Source organism: Equus caballus, chromosome 2 (genome assembly GCF_041296265.1).
Source record: "Equus caballus isolate H_3958 breed thoroughbred chromosome 2, TB-T2T, whole genome shotgun sequence".
Taxonomy (NCBI): domain Eukaryota; kingdom Metazoa; phylum Chordata; class Mammalia; order Perissodactyla; family Equidae; genus Equus; species Equus caballus.
In genome coordinates, this window is record NC_091685.1 from 31,710,672 (window position 1) to 31,730,997 (window position 20,326).

General features: G+C 47.4%; 2 protein-coding genes across 37 annotated transcripts in view; one reads left to right on the forward strand and one right to left on the reverse strand.

The window, feature by feature from the left end:
- LUZP1 (leucine zipper protein 1) overlaps positions 1-20,326 on the forward strand; it is a 117,621-nt gene that overhangs the window by 75,284 nt on the left and 22,011 nt on the right. For 18 of the 35 annotated variants that reach the window (XM_070260753.1, XM_070260754.1, XM_023635529.2 and 15 more), the window contains 3 exons: positions 43-3,233; positions 3,511-3,642; positions 4,898-8,946. In XM_070260753.1, coding sequence (XP_070116854.1) covers positions 162-3,233; positions 3,511-3,642; positions 4,898-5,053 — 3,360 coding nt within the window. In that variant the 5' untranslated portion in view covers positions 43-161 and the 3' untranslated portion in view covers positions 5,054-8,946. Of the gene's footprint in view, positions 1-42; positions 3,234-3,510; positions 3,643-4,897; positions 8,947-11,578; positions 15,195-20,326 lie in introns of those variants that run through there. The other 17 variants (XM_070260763.1, XM_070260773.1, XM_070260771.1 and 14 more) reach the window with 3 other exon arrangements.
- The window catches only part of KDM1A (lysine demethylase 1A), a 56,766-nt gene continuing 46,884 nt past the window's right edge, over positions 10,445-20,326 (reverse strand). For both annotated transcript variants that reach the window (XM_023635540.2, XM_023635539.2), the window contains 7 exons: positions 19,802-19,913; positions 16,746-16,878; positions 14,920-15,107; positions 14,405-14,519; positions 12,685-12,812; positions 11,839-11,985; positions 10,445-10,959 (listed from right to left, as the gene is read on the reverse strand). In XM_023635540.2, the coding sequence (XP_023491308.1) occupies positions 10,774-10,959; positions 11,839-11,985; positions 12,685-12,812; positions 14,405-14,519; positions 14,920-15,107; positions 16,746-16,878; positions 19,802-19,913 (1,009 nt within the window). In that variant the 3' untranslated portion in view covers positions 10,445-10,773. The remainder of the gene's footprint in view (positions 10,960-11,838; positions 11,986-12,684; positions 12,813-14,404; positions 14,520-14,919; positions 15,108-16,745; positions 16,879-19,801; positions 19,914-20,326) is intronic.

Sequence of the window (20,326 nt, forward strand, 5' to 3'; positions counted from 1 at the left end):
ATAGATTTGCGGCCTGACATGCTTTCTGCTTTCCTCCCATAGACTGATAATGATCTCCAGCTGCCAAAGAAGGTCGTGGATGCCAAGAGAAAGGTAACCATTTCTCATCCCCTCGAGTGGAATTGGGTGCCTCTAGGAGCCCACATTGGCTGGCAGTAGACATGGCCGAATTTACAAGCTACAAAGATACTGCCTCTAGCCGCCACCTGCGGTTTAAGTTACAGAGTTTAAGCCGCCGCCTTGATGAGCTGGAGGAAGCCACAAAAAACCTCCAGAAAGCGGAGGATGAGCTCCTGGACCTCCAGGACAAGGTGATACAGGCCGAAGGCAGCAACTCCAGCATGTTGGCCGAGATCGAAGTGCTGCGCCAGCGAGTGCTGAGGATCGAGGGCAAAGACGAGGAAATTAAGAGAGCGGAGGATTTGTGCCAGCTGATGAAGGAGAAACTTGAAGAGGAGGAAAACCTTACCCGGGAGCTGAAAGCCGAGATTGAGCAGCTTCAGAAACGAATGGCTGAACTGGAGAAGCTAGAGGAGGCCTTCAGCAGGAGTAAGAATGACTGTACCCAACTCTGTTTGAGCCTGAACGAGGAGAGAAACCTGACAAAGAAAATCTCCTCGGAGCTGGAAATGCTCAGGGTCAAAGTGAAAGAACTGGAATCTTCCGAGGACCGCCTGGGTAAAACTGAGCAGAGTTTAGTGTCAGAGTTGGAAAAGCTGAAATCATTAACTCTGAGCTTTGTAAGTGAGAGAAAATACTTGAATGAGAAGGAGAAAGAAAATGAGAAACTGATAAAAGAGCTCACTCAAAAACTGGAACAGAACAAAAAAATGAACCGAGATTACACAAGGAATGCTTCGAATCTCCTAGACAGGAACGACCTGCGGATCGAGGACGGCATCTCCTCCACACTCCCGTCCAAAGAGTCGAGGAGGAAGGGCAGTCTGGACTATCTAAAGCAAGTGGAGAATGAAACAAGAAACAAGTCAGAAAACGAGAAGAACCGAAATCAGGAAGACAATAAAGTCAAAGACCTTAACCAAGAGATCGAGAAACTTAAGACACAAATCAAACACTTTGAATCTTTGGAAGAAGAGCTTAAGAAAATGAAGGCCAAAAATAATGACCTTCAGGACAATTACCTAAGTGAACAAAATAAAAACAAACTCTTAGCCAGCCAGCTGGAGGAGATAAAGCTACAAATCAAGAAGCAGAAGGAGCTAGAGAACGGGGAGGTGGAGGGAGAGGAGGCCTTCCTGTCCAGCAAGGGCAGGCACGAGAGGACTAAGTCCAGGGGCCTCGGGAGCGAGGTGCCTGTGTCCAGGCACGCGCCCCGGGAGCTGTCACCCCAGCAGAGGCGGGAAAGGCACCGGAACAGGGAGCTCGCCGTCAACAACGAGAACTACCCGCTGAGCAACAGGCAGGCCTCCTCGCCCAGTCTCACCGCGAGGAGGACCACCAGAGCTTCCAACCCTGGGGCGGGGGCGGACGGCGGGGCCCAGGACACGAAGAGGGCTGAAGACCGATTTGCATCTGGCTCTTCTCAGAGCGAAGGGAAGAAGTGCAGGGAGCAGCCGTCTGTGCTCAGCCGCTACCCGCCCGCGGCTCAGGAGCACAGTAAAGCTTGGAAGGGAACTCCCAAGCCAGGTACTGAGAGTGGGCTGAAGGGAAAGGTAGAGAAGACAACACGAACGTTTAGTGAGACCACTCACGGATCCGTTCCCAACGACACACTGGGTAGAGCTGACAAGGCTTCGGACGCTTCTGCTGAGGCCCTCTTTGGCAGGCGGGGGCAGGGGCCTGGCAGTGGAAGCCAAGTCACTCAGGCCTCAGACTCTGGCAGTTCTAAGACCATTGGAGCTCTGGCCTCATCTCGAAGATCTTCCTCAGAAGGACTCTCTAAGGGCAGAAAGGCTGCCAGTGGCCCGGAGGCTGATACCACTTCCGCAAATGCCAAGGCTGCACTTTTATCAAAGTATCCTTATAGCTCCAGAAGCCAAGAGAACATCCTTCAGGGCTTTTCAACCCCAAATAAAGGAGTTGATCAACCCATAGCAGTTGTGATGGAAGACAGCAGTCAGCATGAGGCCCTGAGGTGTCGAGTCATCAAATCCAGTGGCAGAGAGAAGCCAGACTCAGATGATGATGTGGACGTGGTGTCTCTTGTTACGGCCAAGTTGGTAAACACAACCATCACTCCGGAGCCAGAGCCCAGACAACAGCTCAACTCGAGAGAAAAAGCCAGATCCCGCGGGGGACTCAGAGCTGCCCTGTTTGAGAATGATAAAGATGCTGGGGCAGAAAATGAATCTGTGAAGCCAGTGAGAGCCTCCACCAATGCCGTGGAGTTCCCGGATGCCAATGGTGCTGGGGTAAAAAGCCAGCGCCCCTTCAGCCCCAGAGAGGCCTTGCGGTCCAGGGCCGTCATCAAACCTATCATCGTTGATAAGGATGTGAAAAAAATTATGGGAGGATCTGGAACTGAGGCCGCATTAGAGAAACAGCAATCCACCTCCACCTCTGTTTGGCCAGGGCCAAACAAAGTGACAAGCAGCATTACCATCTACCCCTCTGACAGTGGCAGCCCCAGAGCCAACCCAGGCGAGGGCCTGCGGGAGAGGCACACCTCCACCAGCAACATCCAGGTTGGGCCACCAGAGCTCACGTCAGTTAGCAACCACGTCAGCTCTCCCTTTGAGCTCTCCATTCACAAACATGACATCACCCTGCAGTTTACAGAAGCTGAAGGAGCAGGAGATGCGTCCCTGAAGAACAGGCCAGAAACAGTGGTCTCGCGGAGCAGCATTATCATCAAGCCGTCGGATCCTGTGGAGAGGAACAGCCATGCACCCCCAGTGGAGACAATCAGGTGGAAAAGCCATAGTGCCCCTTCAGAAGTGGGCCCCTCAGATGCCAGACATGTCACTGTGCGGAATGCCTGGAAGAGCAGGCGAGACTTGAACTCTTTAGAAGACCCCCTAACTCGAGCAGTTAAAAACGTGGAGCCCAGCAACGCCTACACCCAGAGGTCTTCCACAGACTGTTCAGACCTTGAACAGCCCAGGCCACACCTTTTTGAGCAGGGCGCTCGAAGGGTGGGAAATTCGGGGGAAGCCCCTGAGCTCACCTCCAGAAGGACCCAAAGCAGCCTCACCGTGTCCGAGGTGCTCACTCGCCGGAATCGGGTAGGAGATGCCGTCCCGGCCGCAGCCTGGAACCACTCAGCTGGCATGGTACGTCGCACTTGTTTCCCTCTCTCCCTCTCCCCTGCCTCTTCTCTCTCCCTTCCCCCTCCTTTCACTTCCCCCTTTTCTCCTTTATTCTGCCCTGGCCTGTGTGACTCAGTCTTATGGAGACCATGGGGTTGGGAAACACTGGGTACAAGTGGGTTGCTCAGAGCTAAGGCGGGAAGAAGAAAGTACCCTGAAGGTGATATTGGGCTGAGAGTGGCAGGCATTTCCAAAATCTTTATCCCAATTTATCTCCTCCATTTTGCCTTCATATATGAAGGCCACACAAAAAGGAGAGAGAGACGGCCTCCATCCTCTGGGTTTGCCAGAGCAGCCACAGGAGCTCCCCTCACGGCCCCCAGAGCAGCACCTGGAAGCCCAGGAACCAGCTGCAGCTGCTGCGCAGCTCGAGGTGAGGAGGAAGCTGGGGGCTCTTCTGTAGAGCACGGAGAGGGGGCCAGGCAAGCGAGTTCCTGCCCGCCTCAGTTTAGGCAGCAGATCCTTGTCAGCTGCTGGCATGTAAGGGACAAGGAGGGCCCGGGCTTCCACTGGGCCTCCTTTATAAGCTTGACTCCTGAGCGCCCCTTTCTTTTGCCTCAGACACCCGTCTAGCCCAGTATATCCTCAGTGTGAGAGCCGGACTGGTTCAGTTTGGCTCATCACAGGACAGATAACTCTGGAACCACCTCCTTAGTTGAAGGTCATAGTAGTATGTGACAGGGAAGCCCCCCGGGAGTGTCTTTTAGATGTGGAGCCTGTGATGACGAAGGACATTTTGGACCTAGACACTGCTCCCTTCTTTCCACAGGAGGTGGCTGTGTTAACTTGAAAAGCCCCGTAAGCCTTTACAGGGGACTTAACACGGGACCGCGCTCTCCCCGCTCACCAGCTCAGTCTCAGTCCTGTCCCATTTTTTACACGTAGAAACAGAGCTGGAAACACAAAGTGCCTTCCGCAGGGCCACCCAAGTGAATGACTGGAAGAGTTAAGATTCAAATCCAGGATTCCTGTCTCTAAACGCAGCGTCCTTTCCACCCTGCCCACCTGACTGCTCACTCATACTCCATCTGCATTTGCTTGGGAGGACCAAGGGGAACATTAAAAAAGCAGAATTCTGTAGAAGAGGAGCGCGAAGACAGGTGTTGGGCCCCTGAAGTTTTGGGTATCTGAGAGAGAGGACGAGGGGCAGGATGGGATAGAAAAGGGCAGCATGTGAACTTCGGTGATGGTTTATAGGTGAGAAGGAGGGAAAGAGCCAGCCAGCTTCCTTTCCAGCGGACTTCCCCCCGCCCCCAAGGGAATGGTTCTCGCCCCAGAAGTATGCGGCCTGCCTGTGCAGAACTCAAGGACTGCTGGCCCTACCTGTATGGGGGCCACTCTGTGCCCCATTCCAGGCCCTGTCCTCTCTAGGGCTCCTGTTCTGTTGAGCCTCCCACTCTACTCCAGGAGCTCCCAGCAGTTTGGAGCTCGTAGTCCACCCTGATTTCCAAGGACCTTTATCCTGGCCTGTCCTCAGGCCAGAGCGTATCTTTGCAGTTATACTATGAACTGTGTGCTCATCTCCCTTTGCCAGCTTGGAGAGGACCATTGGGGTGGGGGGAGTCAGGGCATCCTGCTACTCACTGTGATTGTCCTCCACAGCTCACTTTTGTCATTTATTGGCACAGGAGGAAGGTGATGATTATACACTCAGTGCCTGTAGGCGACTGCACAACTCTCTGGAACGGTCTGAACTGCCTGCGAAGCAGGGGCTGCCAGAGCCTGGGCAAGGACGGGCCGAGGAACGGTTACGGCCAACCAGGCCCTGTGCTGAGGAGAACTGAGCCAGCCGGCTGAGGTCTGCTGTCTCCTCTGCTCCTGCTCCTCAGCTCCTCCACCTTCCCGCCCTATGAAGGATCCAAGGTGTTACGTGGGCTAGACAGACACCAGGTCTTGGCTGGGAGACTGGAGCAGACAGCCAGCTGTGGCTCAGGTCTTCTTTGCCAGTTGGCCAGAGGGGATCAGAAACTACAAGCTGGACATAGTCACCTGGGCCCAGCCTTCCCTGACGCATGAGTCCTCTCTCCTTGTCCCTGTCCCCCAGGTAGGATGGGTCATTCTGGCCCCCAAACAGGGAAAGATATAGAAAGCCCTTGTATCCCCACCACATGACAGCAGGCAAAAGCTCTTCTCTGCTTCTTGGTGGGTTGTTCCCGTGTCATAGGGCAGCCCCTCTGTGTGGTTCATGTTCTGATTTCTTAGTCTCCTCACAGCATCCACTTCATTCCTCGTGTGTCCTAGGGGCCTAAGTACCCACTGAGACTTACCAGCCATCAGCTCCCTCTAGGGGCCTCCATTCTTTTTCCCTCTGGAGTTCCTCAGACTTTTATGGCAGAAGAGGCCTGTGCTGCCTCTAAGGGATTATGGGACTACTCTTTAGGTTAAAGCTTCTCTGACCAGGCCCCCCGGCTGACCATTGTTTCCTGGGGGCAGAGCACACGGGTACCCACCTATTGGAATGACATCGTCCCTCTCCCAAGCCCCCATCTCTCTGCTCACCTTCCAAAGGCACCTGGAAGTGCCCAAGCCTCGTGCATCTCCTTCCCTGGGCACCAATAATGCTGCTGGCATTGCCTGCTCCTGTCCTGTGGCGGGAGACTTCAGGCTGACTTCGTCATTTCCAGCTTTGGAATATTCCCAGACTTAACTGGGCCTGACCCAGCATACTCTGCCTTCTAGGAAGCGCCCAGCAAGGGGGAAAGTGGACAGGAGGAAGCGATTTCCCTTTAGTCACTCCACAAAGCAATAGCTCCACGAAAGGCATGGACTTTGTTCCTCCTCCTCCGTGCCCCACGGAGGAGCTGTCGCACTTTACCAAGCTGATGCATTCCTACGGAAGTGGGCCCGTGATGCCTGCAAACCAACTCTCATGATGATGACTTCGTTGGAGGAAAAGGTAATACATGCCCACCGGGAGCCCCAGGTTAATATAGTTCAAAATGTAGCAAACCTTTTAGAAAGCCACATAAATAAAAATCGATTCATTTCCTTATACCATTCACATGGGGAAGTTAAAGAACCGTATGTCCTTGGCGCTGCTTTGTCTGTAGTTTCCCTCAGTTCAAAGGATCCCCTTTCAGCAGACCCTCTTCCCTCACAGAGCATCGGGCTAGGAGTCAGGAAAGCGAAGTTTTCTCCATGGCTTCGTTCTTTGCTGTGTGACCTTGGGCAAGTCGTTGTCCTCTCAGGGCCTCGATTTCCCCATCTGTAAAATGTTTTCTTTGAAATAGATGGTCTCTTAGGGTCTTAAATCTGGCCTTGTACGATTCTTCTGTTTCCACCATCCTGTGGGGGTGATTCTTGCTTTTGGAAGGTATCATCCAAATGGGTTTGGGGAACACGTCCTCCTCCCTGGCTTTGTTTTTCTAGGCCTTATTCTTCCCAGTTTCCCCATGCTCTAATGCCATGAGGATGAGCTCAGAGCAGCCTCCCCAGCCTCATTTCTCCAGTCTGTGTAGTGAAGAGTTAGTTGCAATGTTCTCTGCAGCCCGTTTTGGCACCAGCCTTGCCCAATGCCACACAGCATCTCCTGGCTTTCAGGCCAGGTGCTTTCCATAACGTACGCTGGTGTGTCTCCTGTTCCTGCGCTTCCCGAGTTGTCTTCTCTGCCTCCACTCAGTGTGGGAACCAGCGGTCGTCTTGTCCTCGTCTGCATCAGACGTGGCGATCCTGGAGGAGGCTTGGGGGCACCTGCGTGACTTTTAGGAACAGGAATGTTTTGCTCACACTTCCACTTTCCAGAGTCTTGCCAATCTAAGGGCATTGTCATGTGGCTTGCCTTTCCTCCACACCGCTGCCTCAGATACTCAATCTAAGATGCTGTTTTCAAAATCTCTTCCTGCTGCTTCTCCTGGGTCACTGGCCAAAATCTAGCTTGCTCAAGGCTGCAAGCGCTCACCTGCAGCCTACCTGTCATTCTTCACTGGTTGGCAACCCTGAGAGTCCAAAGGAAACCGACCTCTGTGGTGGTCAACTGAGGGTACAGCAAACTACGTCTGTGGCTCATCTCTGCTGATGGAAACAGAAGGGTGCCAAGCCATGCCTACAAAGATCTCGCCAATAATGCTCGCCCTCGGGCGTTGGAGCCCTGGATTCTGGTGCTGTAGCTCCTGGTGCCAAAGTCTGGATCTTTCCACATTTCAGCACCACCACCATCTACCACTACCCAAAATGCTCTGTGGAAGAGGACAGCTGTAGTACCCTCTTGCTGGGGCTGCTATCTTAAAATCTGAGTGCAATAGGGTTTGCTTGTAACAATTGTTTCAGGATAAATATTTTATTTGTTAATCTGCACACTTTCTAGAACCGCTGTAAAATAGATTTTATTTTTAAATGTCCTCAGCATTGCAGGAAATACCATTTGTAATAGCAAGTGGAGGCTGGAGGTTCAGTTCCTCTGGCCTTCAAATGGCTGGCAAGGCTGGCTCTCAAATTCCAAAGTTGGAAGGCACATTTCTAAAAAGCAACCTAGGTGTGACCATCTGGACCCAGGCCTCACCATCAGGGGTCCTGGAGGGAATGTCCAAATAAAGGAGAGACCTGGTATTTGAACAGTTGTCTAATCAAGCCAAATGTCCCCACTGTCCCAGGCAGCAAACCCACTTCATGACAGACCTCTTCTGCAGCTCGGCTCTCACTCAGTTTTCCTGGCAGGCGTCCAGCTGCAGGAGGCTTCTGAGTGAGGCTGGGGAACCTGGCTCTCCAGGGCTGCTTGGGCGGAGGAAGCAGAGCTGCCTAAGTGCCAGGAGCTGGTCTGTCCCACCTGCTGCCGCCTGTCTCTCACCACTTGGATACCGAAACCAACCAGAGAAAGCTGCAGCCATGGTGGGCCAAGCAGCCGTGGCTGTTTCTGCTTTTGAGGGGCACTGGAGCAGTTGCAGTGTGGGTTAAAAGGGTTTGCAGTGGGGCCAGGGACTCCAGCCTCAGCCCCAGGCAAGCGTGCACATAAATCATCCCCCTCATGGAGTGCAGGAGTCGGTGTTGATCTTGGACTTGTCATCCTGGGGCAGTTTTAGTTCTTTACATTTAGCGGGTTAGTGCCAAGTGCTACCACTTCCCAGTAAAGGAACAGGGACCCTGCGTCTGGGTCCCTAGCTGCCTTTGCTGGTGTGGGGTTTTCTGTTGTTACTCTGACAAGACTGCTTTGGAAGAGCTGCTTTTAGGCATTATCTTTTGAATACCCCCAGTGGGGACCAGGGTTCTCCGAATAGCCTCACAACCAAGATCATAGGAAAGGGGCCCTATTTTCCTGCTGCTTCACAGCTCAGAACATGTACTGAATGGAATGTATTTTTAAGAGAATAAAGTCTATTTTTTTGTATTTTAAAGATTGGGAGGGCTAGGGAAGTAGCCCTCACACTGTTATTGCATTATAGGCCCCTTTGCTAGGGGACATCAGTATCTGCCGGTCCACACCTACTTGCTCAGGCAGGTGCTCTGGTCTCACTCCTGCCCCTTGGAGTCTAGGTGCAGCAGCTTCTACATTCCTGCTCCAAGCATGGGACCAAGGAGGCCAGACCCTGTCCCTGGAACCAGGGCAAAGCCATGTGCGGTGACTCAGGACTCCTTGGGTGCATGTGTAGAGCTGAAGCTGCCTGTCTGCATGTGTCCTCTGGCTCTAATGCTGTCTGTTGGCTCTGCAGCACAATATGTAACCAATAAAGCTCCCTCGTTCCCATGTGCTCTGTGTGAGTGTGAGTCAGTGATGCCATTTCTGTTGATGTCATCTCTGCGTACAACTGTTTTCTTTGCATTCGTGCAGCTAGTATATTTCACTGTATTTTATTTAAAATTCTCAGCCAATTACTGATGCTGTAAGGACTGGAAACGGCTAAGGCTTGGAAAAGGACATGCCTAGGACCTACATAACTGGACTGGAGTTAGAATCATTTAGTAGCTATCTCATTGCTACATTTTATTTTTAGGCTTACCTGTTTGTTTCACACCCAAAAAACAAACGATCGTCTGTTTCTCAAGCTGCCTATGCCATTTATTTAAAAACCAAAAACTCTTTAAAAAGTACCTACCACTGGCCAGACACCCCAACCCCCCGAGGCAATCACGTTAACGGCAGAGCTGGGGCTCACATACAGGCAGCAGCCCACAGTCCGTGTACTCCCCATGCATCAGTCACCACTCGCCCCGCAGCCTGGTGTGCACATTTTCCCCACTGCCGTCATTCATTCTAAGACTAAAAGAAAAACAAACACCCTTTTCATTTTCATCCAACCAGACCCACAAGGTCATGTCCCTTAAATATTACCCAGAATGAAACCTCACTTAGACTAACTATAGGGAAGAACTAACACAAGTAAAACCCAATTTGCAGAAGCAGATGACGTCCATGCATTCATAGTAACAATGTGTTTGTTAGGAGCCCTTGGGAAGGAACAGGTACTAGTCCCTTGTAAAAATGTTTCCACTTTCCATGGCGAAAGGGACTTGTGCAGATGTGATTAAGGACTCAGATGGGGAGGTGATCTGGGTGCTCTGCAATGAAATCACAAGTGTCCTTCTAAGAGGGACATGTAGGCAGACCTGACTCCAGAACAAGAGGAGGTGACGCTGGAAGCAAGACTGGAGTAACATACTTCGGAAGGGAGGGGGCCACGAGCCCAGGAATACAGCCACTAGAAGCTGCGAAAGGCAAGGAAATGGAATCCTCCCTCAGCACGCAGCAGGAATTTGTTACAGCACCAACAGGAAACTAATATATCAGCTAAGTTCCCTAAATCTGTGATCTTTTCCTTATTTAACACTTCCCAAAACTTTAATACCAATACTTTGTAGAGAAATGGAAAGTTAGCACGTACCCACGGAGGGAATCTAGGGAATAAAGACAGAATGGTCTGCCAGAGACCCACCCAAACCAGTCTTGTGTTTTAGCTTGAAAATTCAGTTTCCTAATGTCCCCGTGCTTGACCTGCAGTTTCACATCTTTGGCACACACTCACCCCACAACCCAGTGGGCAAGTCCAGCCCAGACCAGGAGGCCCATTGCTTCTGTGAGAATCCCACCCCTGCAGCCCTATCTTCTGACCTGACCCAACTATTTTTCTCCTTTATATAAACATCCCCCTTATTTAAACATGCATAAAACTGGTATTTCCAAAGGAATAACACTCTGTTCTTGTATACAACTTTAACCCTAAGGAAAAACAAAAAAGTGATAGGACTAGTTTTATATGAAGTTTTATTCTCAAAATATTAAAAAAAAACCACCCTACACCAAGAGACTAACGTTCTCCCACAGCGCTTGCGCGCCTCAGTCTTTAGGAAGAACACAGGCCTCCACACTAACGGACACTAAGTCACTCAGAGGAGGCACCCTCCTTCATCAAAACCAGACAAGCCCCTTGGCCAGCTGAGCAGCGTGCGCACCAGCAGCTGCTAGGGAGCCCAGACACCCAGGTGAGTTTCCCAGCGGAATCTAGTATTGCCAGAAGAGCTTTCCTTACGCAGCAAAAGACACGCATGTCAGCCTCTCCCTTAGAGCGCGTCTGTCTCACATGCTTGGGGACTGCTGTGCAGGGACGCCTGGTGTGGCCTGGCGAGGCAGGGTGTACATGGCCCCCAAGAACTGGTCTGCAATCCTTCCTGCTTCTCGCAGCCCACTCAACAGAGCACCATGGACTGTAGCTGGGTAGTTACGGATTGTATGTTCTCCAGCAAAGAAGAGTCGTGGAATTGGCTAGTTCAGGAAAAAAATGAAAAGAAAATCAGCAGGTTGCAAACAGACCTTTATTCTTGTTGCGTTTGAGCCGCCAAATTCCTGCTGGCCTTTAAAGGCTAACCTGCCCCCGCCCCCCCCCCCCCCACCACCCCATTGCTTGTCTGTCTTTCTACCAAAAAAGGCTCTCTCTCATGAGCATGCAATCTCCTAGAACTGACAGAAGTAGAAGTGAGACAATAAAATCCAGCCCAGCCTTAGTTCTAGGGTGATGCTTAACTGCATCTGTTCTTAATTTTTGGTTGAACTCTTGGGGATACTCAGTTCTAGAGCTTCCTTTGCCTCATGCAGTACCTACTGGGGGGAGGGGGTTCCTGACTACACGGAACCATAGAGAACACAGCATCTGTTCTTAGTCAGGAACACCTCTGCCTCAGTACAGGGCAGGCATTCCTTACCACAGGGTCCTAAGGGACCCTTACTACTCTGAAGCAGGGTCTGGCGTTGTCTAGATAAGGACCCAAGGTTATTTCTCAGGGTCATGCTCTGGAGGCCCCTAGTGAATTGGGACCCTGCAACAATCCTATAAGCTATTTCAAAATGGGGTTCAATTAAAAATGTTTTGGGTTTTGTTTTTTAGGGACAAAAATCTGAATAAGGAAAAAGTACTTGGTTTATACTCTGGACTCTTCCATTCCCAGCATAGACTACCTAGATTACGAAGTCAAAATGTGAGAAATCAGACACAAATACTATTCCTCTTCCCTTTTCCTCTGCTCTTAGTTGTCTAAAAGGGTCAAGGACAGAACAACTAAAATGTCAAACAATCAGTGGCATCATTTTCACCGAGATCCTGGCCTCTCTCCTAACAAGCCCAAGTACAGTCTGCCGGCTTCTCACCTGCGGGGCACCTGGGATTGAGGGGCCGGGAGTGATTGGCTGAGCCATTAAATCATAGTCGTTTCCAGATGATCCTGCAGCTACATAGGAATAGGAGCCCCGGGCCCAGGGATCAGCGCGCCAGCGAGACACCACAGTTTCCTTGGGCTGAAGGAAAAACCATGAGCAGAAGTTATTAACTGGACACGAAGAACTACCAGTCATCCCTGAAAGATGGAAAAACTGTGGTGGGTGGGGCTACAAGTGAGAGAGACAAAGAGGCCACATGCATGAGATGAATCACTTAGCCAAGTGAGGAACGCTGCTGCTTTTCAACAGTACGGAATGCCTTGCGACGGCACGGAGGCTGCCTTGCTGCCTTCCAGTCTGTGAATCCAGAGATCTACCCAGGACTTGACCTTTAACCTCTTTCATAAACTCACATGAAGCATTAATATACCTCCTTTCCAAGGAACTGCAAGGTCTAATAGTGTTTCAATGGGCCTAAAGGACAGAAAAAAGTACCAAGAGAGTCCTTTCAGACTTCCCTAAGGGAGTCTGGACACTGTCCAAAAGGTGGGGTGCTGATGGAGGTGTAATCCCACAAGCAGAGACAACGGACAAGGCAAGCCGAGAAATGCAGCCGACAGCCTTCTCAATCCCCCAGCTCACGTACTGGGGGCTCTTCTGAATCCCACACTTAGGGCATGAACGCCAAGCATTAGCATTCATGTAAACCCAGCACACACCTCTCATTTGGGCTGAAAGTGTCTTGACCAAGAAGCTATGCTGCAACTTAAGAGAAAATGTCAGATCCTGTGTCAATCTGAACCCCAGATCCCCGTCTGCCCCCACCCACTTACTTACCTGGGGCACTGCACTGCTACCAAAAATCCCTTTGAGAATGGCCAGGCATCGGCCAACAATCACATCATCACTTATGTTTTCCATGATGCCGGCAGCTTCTCCTGCCACTAGTGCCAACAGTATTGGAGCTAGGGAAACAGAAAGGACAATTCCAGGGTTTTCCTAAAGACTTTTCTCAAGAACCTCTTTATTGGGCCCACATTATTCTCGGCACTCTGAAATCTGATGATCAATAGACAGACATGCACCACTCATGCTAGGTAAACTACAGTGAGTGAAGTGTGACTCATGTATTTCACCACTTATAGCTCTGCAGAACACAGATGTCCTAAAGATAGAATTTCGGACTTCGCTAACAAAAGAAAACTAAGAAGTATCCCTAGATTTAGGCACAGCATTCTTAGCCCTGCCCCCTTCGAGAGCTCCATGACAAGGGCTACATCCTTTCAGCTACCCCAGGCCCCTCCAAGCCCATCACCACCTTGACTCACCCATTTGGTGAGTATTTATGCAACAGGCTTATGTGATACGCACAGTACTAGATCCTAGGGATATAAAAGCTAGAGACTGTATACTCCATAGATCAACAGATAATCACACAGATAAAAATATTTTTGAACTGTGATAAAAGTTGTGAAGAAAAACACAGGATACAGAGAAAATAATACAGGGACTTAATTGAGATTTGAGGCAGTAGGGGTATGTGTGTCCTGGAAGTCCTCTCTGAAATAGTGACATTTAGGTCAAGACCTAAAGGCTGGAGGTAGAGTACGCCACGTTGGGAAGGAAGAGAATCAACATAAAGGCTCTCGAGGCCCAGGCCACAGGACATGTGCACTGCAGGATTCCAGGAGTGCAGAGGAGTGTGCCTGGAGCCCAGGAAGGGGTGGGGAGGAGACAGACAACGAGGAAGCTGAAGTAGAAGAGAAGGGCTAGATTGTGCGGGCCTTCCTAATGGCCGTGATAATGGAAAGCCGTCAAAAGACAGAAGCAGGGATAAGCAGTTAGTGACTACCGGCAACTGAGCAGGTAAGAGGTGAGAGTGGCTTTGACTGCGAGGTGGGCAGTGGAAAAGAAGGAAATAGGTCTGAGAGAGAGTGAGGCTGGCACTGACAGGACTTGCTGGCCTGGAGGGGAAAGGGAAAGAGCACTCCACTGTCATCGGAAAGCAATGCGCTCAGGGAAAGCCATGCCTCTTCACACTGCTCACAGCAGAATGTCATACATTCTTTTCTTGGAATGAGGTTGGGTCTAAACATACTTTTTTTTTTAGCTCTATATAGAATTAAGAGCAATCCAATTACAGAAGAAAGCAAAACAGGAGGTAGGAGTTTGATAAATACATCCTAAGGAAAGTGATCAAAGACTCAGGGGCAAGTCAGATACACAAGTCTGGCGATGACTTCCCAGGCAGCTTGCGGCTGTCCCTCCGGCTGGGCCGGGTCTTCCTTTGCTCTCCTTTGCAGGGCTCTGGGCTTTCCCTGCCACTCTACTTACTGCCCTGTTCTGAGACTGCCTAGCTCCTCACCGTACCCCCAGCTAGGCTGTGAGCTCCTTGAAGGCAGGGGTTTTTCCCCATATTCCCACCACCTAGAAGGGATTTCAGAAATTGTTTGTTGAGTTAATGAAAAATCAAGACACATATATTTGAGAAAAACCAGAATATTCCTAATTCTCTACTCCTTACATATGAAAAAGATCAGAACTGGAAAGCAGTTACCTTTATAGAGGTTCCAGAAGAGGAAGAGCTCACCCCTGCTGGCAGTGGTACTGCCAACATGCCCAAACAAATTGACACTTGGATCCCAGAACACCCGGTCGAAACACAACACCACCTATTGTAAAAAGGAGCGTGTGAGCTGGTGACAGGGTCCAGGGAAGACGGCTTTAAGAACAGCTGTGCCTCAACACAAGTTCTTCTTCCTCAGACCTTACTGAAGTCTTCTCTAATCGACTCTCAACATAAGCCTAGAAATCCCTATTACAAATGTATTACTTAGGACAACATTTAGAGCTCTCTTTTTGTAGGCCTGGGATTGCAAAGTGACCCCAAAGAGTAAATCTTCATGGCTATATAATCAGGCAGTGAAGTGAATGAACTGACGGGCCTCACCCTGTAATCAGAGATGAGAGCACAGCAAAATGCACACAAATGCAGACCCCTATTCTCTCTGAGCGGAGAGTAGTAAGACTGGTATTTGTACAATGGGTATAGAGGTGCCCAGGCCAAGTTACCTTGTTAAGGTTGCCAAACCCCATCCTTTGGACTGCAGATGTTTTCCATTCAGGAAGAGGTGGCACAAACTGAACAGCTGGTGGCTGCTGCTTCAGCACACCCAAGGGAAGGGTACAGAGAACTGCATCACATTTATAAATAAAGGTTTGGCTTGTGGAGCGGGTATTCACAGCTATCACTTCACATCCTGGAGGGTGGAGGGAAAAGACTTTATTGGCGATAAGGACGGTACTGACAAGGTATTGAAATAGTAAACATTGAGTGCACAGTACAATCTACGGGCTTTCTCAGTTAATTCTTACTACAAGTCTATGAAGTCGGTTCTATTCATTTTTTATAGAAGAAAGCTGAGGCAGAGGTGAAGTAACTTGTTTAAGGTCACATAGGTCTGAGGATTTAAACCCTAACAGTCAACTTTAGAATCCCTGATCTTCATCACCATACTATCCTACCTTCCTGATACAGTGGTGATCTTCCGGACTAATAAAAGGACCTTATCATTTACCAAAGTAAATTTAGACCAAAATTAAGAGTAAAATGCCTGGGGCCGGCCCCGTGGCCGAGCAGGGTTTTGCCGGTTCGGATCCTGGGCGCCAATTTAGTACCGCTCATCAAGCCACGCTGAGGCGGGGTTCCGCATAATAGCACTAGACGGACCTACATGGAGAATATAAAACTATGTATTGGGGGGCTTTGGGGAGAAGAAGAAAAGAAAAGAGTAAAGTGCTTGTCCTCTGAGAATGATACCAAAAGACTATATTGCAGATGTAAGGGATGCTGCCTAAAGCTATAGAGCGTGCTGTCCTTGAGAACGCACTGTGATGCACAGCTTGCCAAAATATGAATGGGCTCAAAGTTGACCACAGAAAAGGCACTGAAAATAGGTTAATGTTATGTTTTTTGTTTTTTCCTTCAATAAATGCCTATTTATATAATTAAAAATTATATATGTATATAGCTCAAAGCAAGTTGTGAGAGCTCAGCGCATATCCATTTCCTGTGGCCACAGAGCCAGGCACAGTGCCACAAAAGCTGTCCTTACTATTCTTCACCTGCCTGTAACTGGCTCTTTAAAGGCTGCAGATCTCAATACCGTCAGCTAGAAGCTGCCTCTGAAGAGAAAATTAAATGGAAAAAGTGCTTGTAAAAACATATTTGTAGCGATCTCAGCAACTCTAGAAAAGGGGTCATGGAGGGCAAGATTGGTGGCCACATCTCCACTGTCATCAGGGCCCTCAGAGAGGGGGTGGTGACTGGCTATCTTAATTCCAAAAGTGGCTGGACAACAGGTTCCCTCACTCCACCTTAAATGCACCCTGAAACCAGCAATAAGCAGCACTGTGCCCAGGGTGCAGGAAGCACAGCGCAGGGCGCCTCTGCGGTCACTTAGCAGCAGGACTGCTCCCGGAACTAGAAAGCAGCCTGAACAGTCAGCCCACCTGAACAGGAAAAGCCAGAATGGAGCCAAAGACCAAAATGCACACAGTGAAATGTAACAAGTAGGACCTACTGGATAGGGACCAAAATCCTGGTATTTAAGAATATACTGAGCAAAATTAGATCCAAACTTACTGGCTATTATTATAATACCAAACTAACTCATGCACAAACTGGAAACTAAAACCTGTCTCCATTTTCTGGTTTATGCAATAATGGGGTTGGAACCTCCGAAGGCTCTCCAGCCTCAATCCCTCTGTAAATGCCAAGTTGTTAACTGAGGAGTCAGAGTTTATAAGACCTTCTATCAGGAAATGTACCTCATATTTTTTCTGTAGGTCAAACTTTCAGATAAGAGATGCGTCTTCCCAGTAAAGCAGTGACATACCTGAAGCTGTGTAGCGAACCTGTCGAACTGCCGTGTTCAGTTTAATGTCTAGGCCTTCTGCTAAAGCCACAGGCACACAGGAGTAGCCATTCCGCACTGTAAGGTGGCTGCCAGTAAACTCAAAGTCATCATCCTAGAGACGAGGGAAATGGATGTATTTTCACATTTTCTTAAATCTATGCCATTTATATTGAGTTCTGTAAGACATAACACTGAAAGCCCCCAGCCTGTGGAAACAGTCAATTTCTAAGGCATTAATTAAAGAACAATTACTCAGTATTCAGCTACAGCTGCCCCGGGAAACTGAAGGGAAAAGAAAACATGCCAAAATGTCCCTAATGGCTACCTTTGGGCAGTGAGATTAAGGCAGTTTCTTTTTCCCTAGATAGAGTTTTTGTCATCACAGTCTTACACTACCAAGTCTAGACTATCCATGTGGGGTGGGAGACGGAAGGAAGCTGATTCAGTCAATTCACATGATTGGATATAAGAGTTTGTCTGTTTGGCTTTTGGATGTATTACCGATTTGGGGGATATCTGATTCATCATCCTAATTACATTTTCTATTACCGAAGAGCAAAGTCAGTTTTTATTTCTTAAACTCACAGATTTTAAAGTTGAGGAAGACTTCCAAAATTAAAGTAGGTCAAATAGATGAAGCAATCTAGGATTATAAAGACTGGCCCAAGATACTCCATATAGTAAAGTCAAGATTTGGCTGGAACGAATTCCCAAAATGATCATATTTCTTTGAACTTACTGAAAAATGTTCTGTATAGAGAAACTTTTGAAGGCTATTCAGTATTTCTAATTTCATGAAATTTCTGAGGAAAAAATACCACAATTCTTAGGAATTTGATAAAAATACTAGGCTGGCAGCAAAACTCTCATTACTTAGTGACTGACTCACTTGTTCCCCAAGGGGATCAGGTCAAGTCACCTACATTCAAAACTTAAAATGACTGCAAATGGATACATCCTAAAACTTCAAAGGATAAATCAGTGACTCGGAAGGGCCAAATTTAGCATTTACATGAAAAATCACAGGAATTCTGCAAAATTTTTACCACTAAGAAGTCCAATCCTCACTATAATTCAAATACTAAAGAATACGAGGGTATAATCTAAAGATTAGAAGTCAAAATAATTTTACTAGGAAAATGTATAATGAAAATGAAAATACGTATATGTTAAGTAAAAATTTAATATGTACTTGTATACCATTTTAAGTCTGGCCAAAGTCTCAGATTCAGAGATTGGTCCATTCAATATGCAACAAGCCCTGTGATTTCTCACGAGTTCAAGAGTAAAATCACATTTAAAGTATTTAAGAATAATTTAACAAAAGATGTGTAAGACCTGCACATTGAGAACTATAAAATATTGCTGAAATAAAGTAAACTTAAATAAATGGAGAGATAAACTATGTTCAAGGATTAGAAGATTCAATATTAAGATGACAATCACTCTAAATTGATCTGCAGATTCAATGCAATCCCAATTAAAATCCCAGGGGTATTTTTTGTAGACACTGATAAGCTGATTCTAAATTTTTTATAGAAATAAAGAAGACATAAAATAGCCAAAACAATTTCAAAAAAAGAACAAAGTTGGACAACTTACACTACCTGATTTTAAGACGTAATAAAGCAACAGCAATCACAACAGTGTGATAGTGGCACACGGACAGACAGATAAATGGACAGAAAGCACTGCCACAAATAGACTCACACATGGCAACTGATTTTCAGCAAACGTGCCAAGACATGAAGCAAAAGGATGGTGCTAGAATAATTAATTAATCACCTGGAAAAATATGAACCCTACTCTCACCTTTCACTATACACAAAAAAGAACTCAAAATGGATCACAGACCTAACATAAGAGATAAGACCATAAAACTTCAGAAAGAAAAAAGGAGAAAAATCTTTGCAACCTCGAAATTAGACAAAGATTTCTGGGATATAAAAAGCACAAAGCCTAAAAGGAAAAGTTGATAAAGAGAACTTCATAAAATTAAAAACTTTTGAAAAGGTAAGCTGTAAATCGGAAGAAAATATTTGCAAACCATAAACCCGACAAAGGAATTGTACCCAGAATTTAAAGAACTCTTATGAATGAATGAATTCAGTGAGAAGACAGACAACCAAATTTTTTCAATGGGCAAAAGATCTGAACAGACTTTGCACCAAAGAATTGACATAAGAATGGCCAATAAGCATACGAAAAGATGCTTCACGTCACCAGTCATCAGGGAAACGAAAATTAAAACCCCAATGGAATACTACTATATACCCATTAGAATGCCTAACATTTTAAAAACTGGCAATACCAAAGCATTGGTGAGGATGTGTAGGAAGCATAACTTTTATACATTGTTGATGGGAATGCAATCTAGAAAACAGTTTAGAAGTTTCTAAGAAAGTTAAAAATATACTTCCCATAAGACCTAGCAATTTCACTCCTAGATATTTACCCAAGAGAAAGACATGAAGGTTCAAAGCAGCTTCACTGATAGCCAAAAAATGGAAACAACCCAAGTGTCCATCAATGTAGCAGTGAACAGATAAACACGCTGTGGCATATCCATACAGTGAAATACCACTAAACAATGAAAAGGAACAAACTACCGATATACGCAACAACGAATCTCAAAAACTTCTGCTAAGTGAAAGAAGTCACACACAAAAGGCTATATACTGTCTGATTATATATTGTATGGTTCAATTTATATGTAATTCTAGAAAAAGCAAACCTATAGTGACAGAAAGCAAAGCAGTGGTTGTCTAGGGCCAGGAGCAGGAGGGCTGCAAAAAGGCAGGAAAGAACTTTCCAGGACGACAGAATTGTTCTGTATCTTGATTGTGGTGGTGGTTCATGACTACAGGAGTTTGGTAAAACATCAAACTGTTTACTTAAAATAGGTAAGTTTTACTGTATGTAAATTATTTCTCTTAATAAAGTTGCTTAAAAACACATATTGAACAAATTAACAGATTCTCTAAATAGCCCTTTCAAAGACACTTGCAACAAAATAAATGATCCAGGAGTTTTACCTGATCCCAATGTTTAAGGGAGAGCGTAGAAAGAGGTGTAGCATTAGCAAATTCAAGATTCGCAAAATGCCAATCAAGTATTTGTCTGTCTCTTGACGACAGGTATACATCACTGCAAAATGAGAACAAAGGGGCACAAGGTCATTCAAGGACGTTACCATCGTTCTCAATGGGCTGCTGTGGATGATCTCAGTTAACTGTGGGAACCTAAACCTAGGACTGTGCCTTATGTGAAGAAATTCTGAGTCCAACAGGAAGACCTTACCTGTCTTATTAAGCCCTTTATTCCTGGTGCCTAGAGGAGTGCCAAGCTCACTACATAAATCAAATTACAATCAGGCTCCATTTGTCGGCTGGGGGGACGACTTCTTCATACTGTTACTTTGCATCATAAAAGCGTATTCGTTGTAAACCATTTTGTACTATATTTTTAAAAAGCAAGAATGGGTAGCATCCCTGACTAGAGAACAGAGTATATACATGTGGAGGCCAGATGCAACATGGGCGCAGTCTCAGCACGTAAAG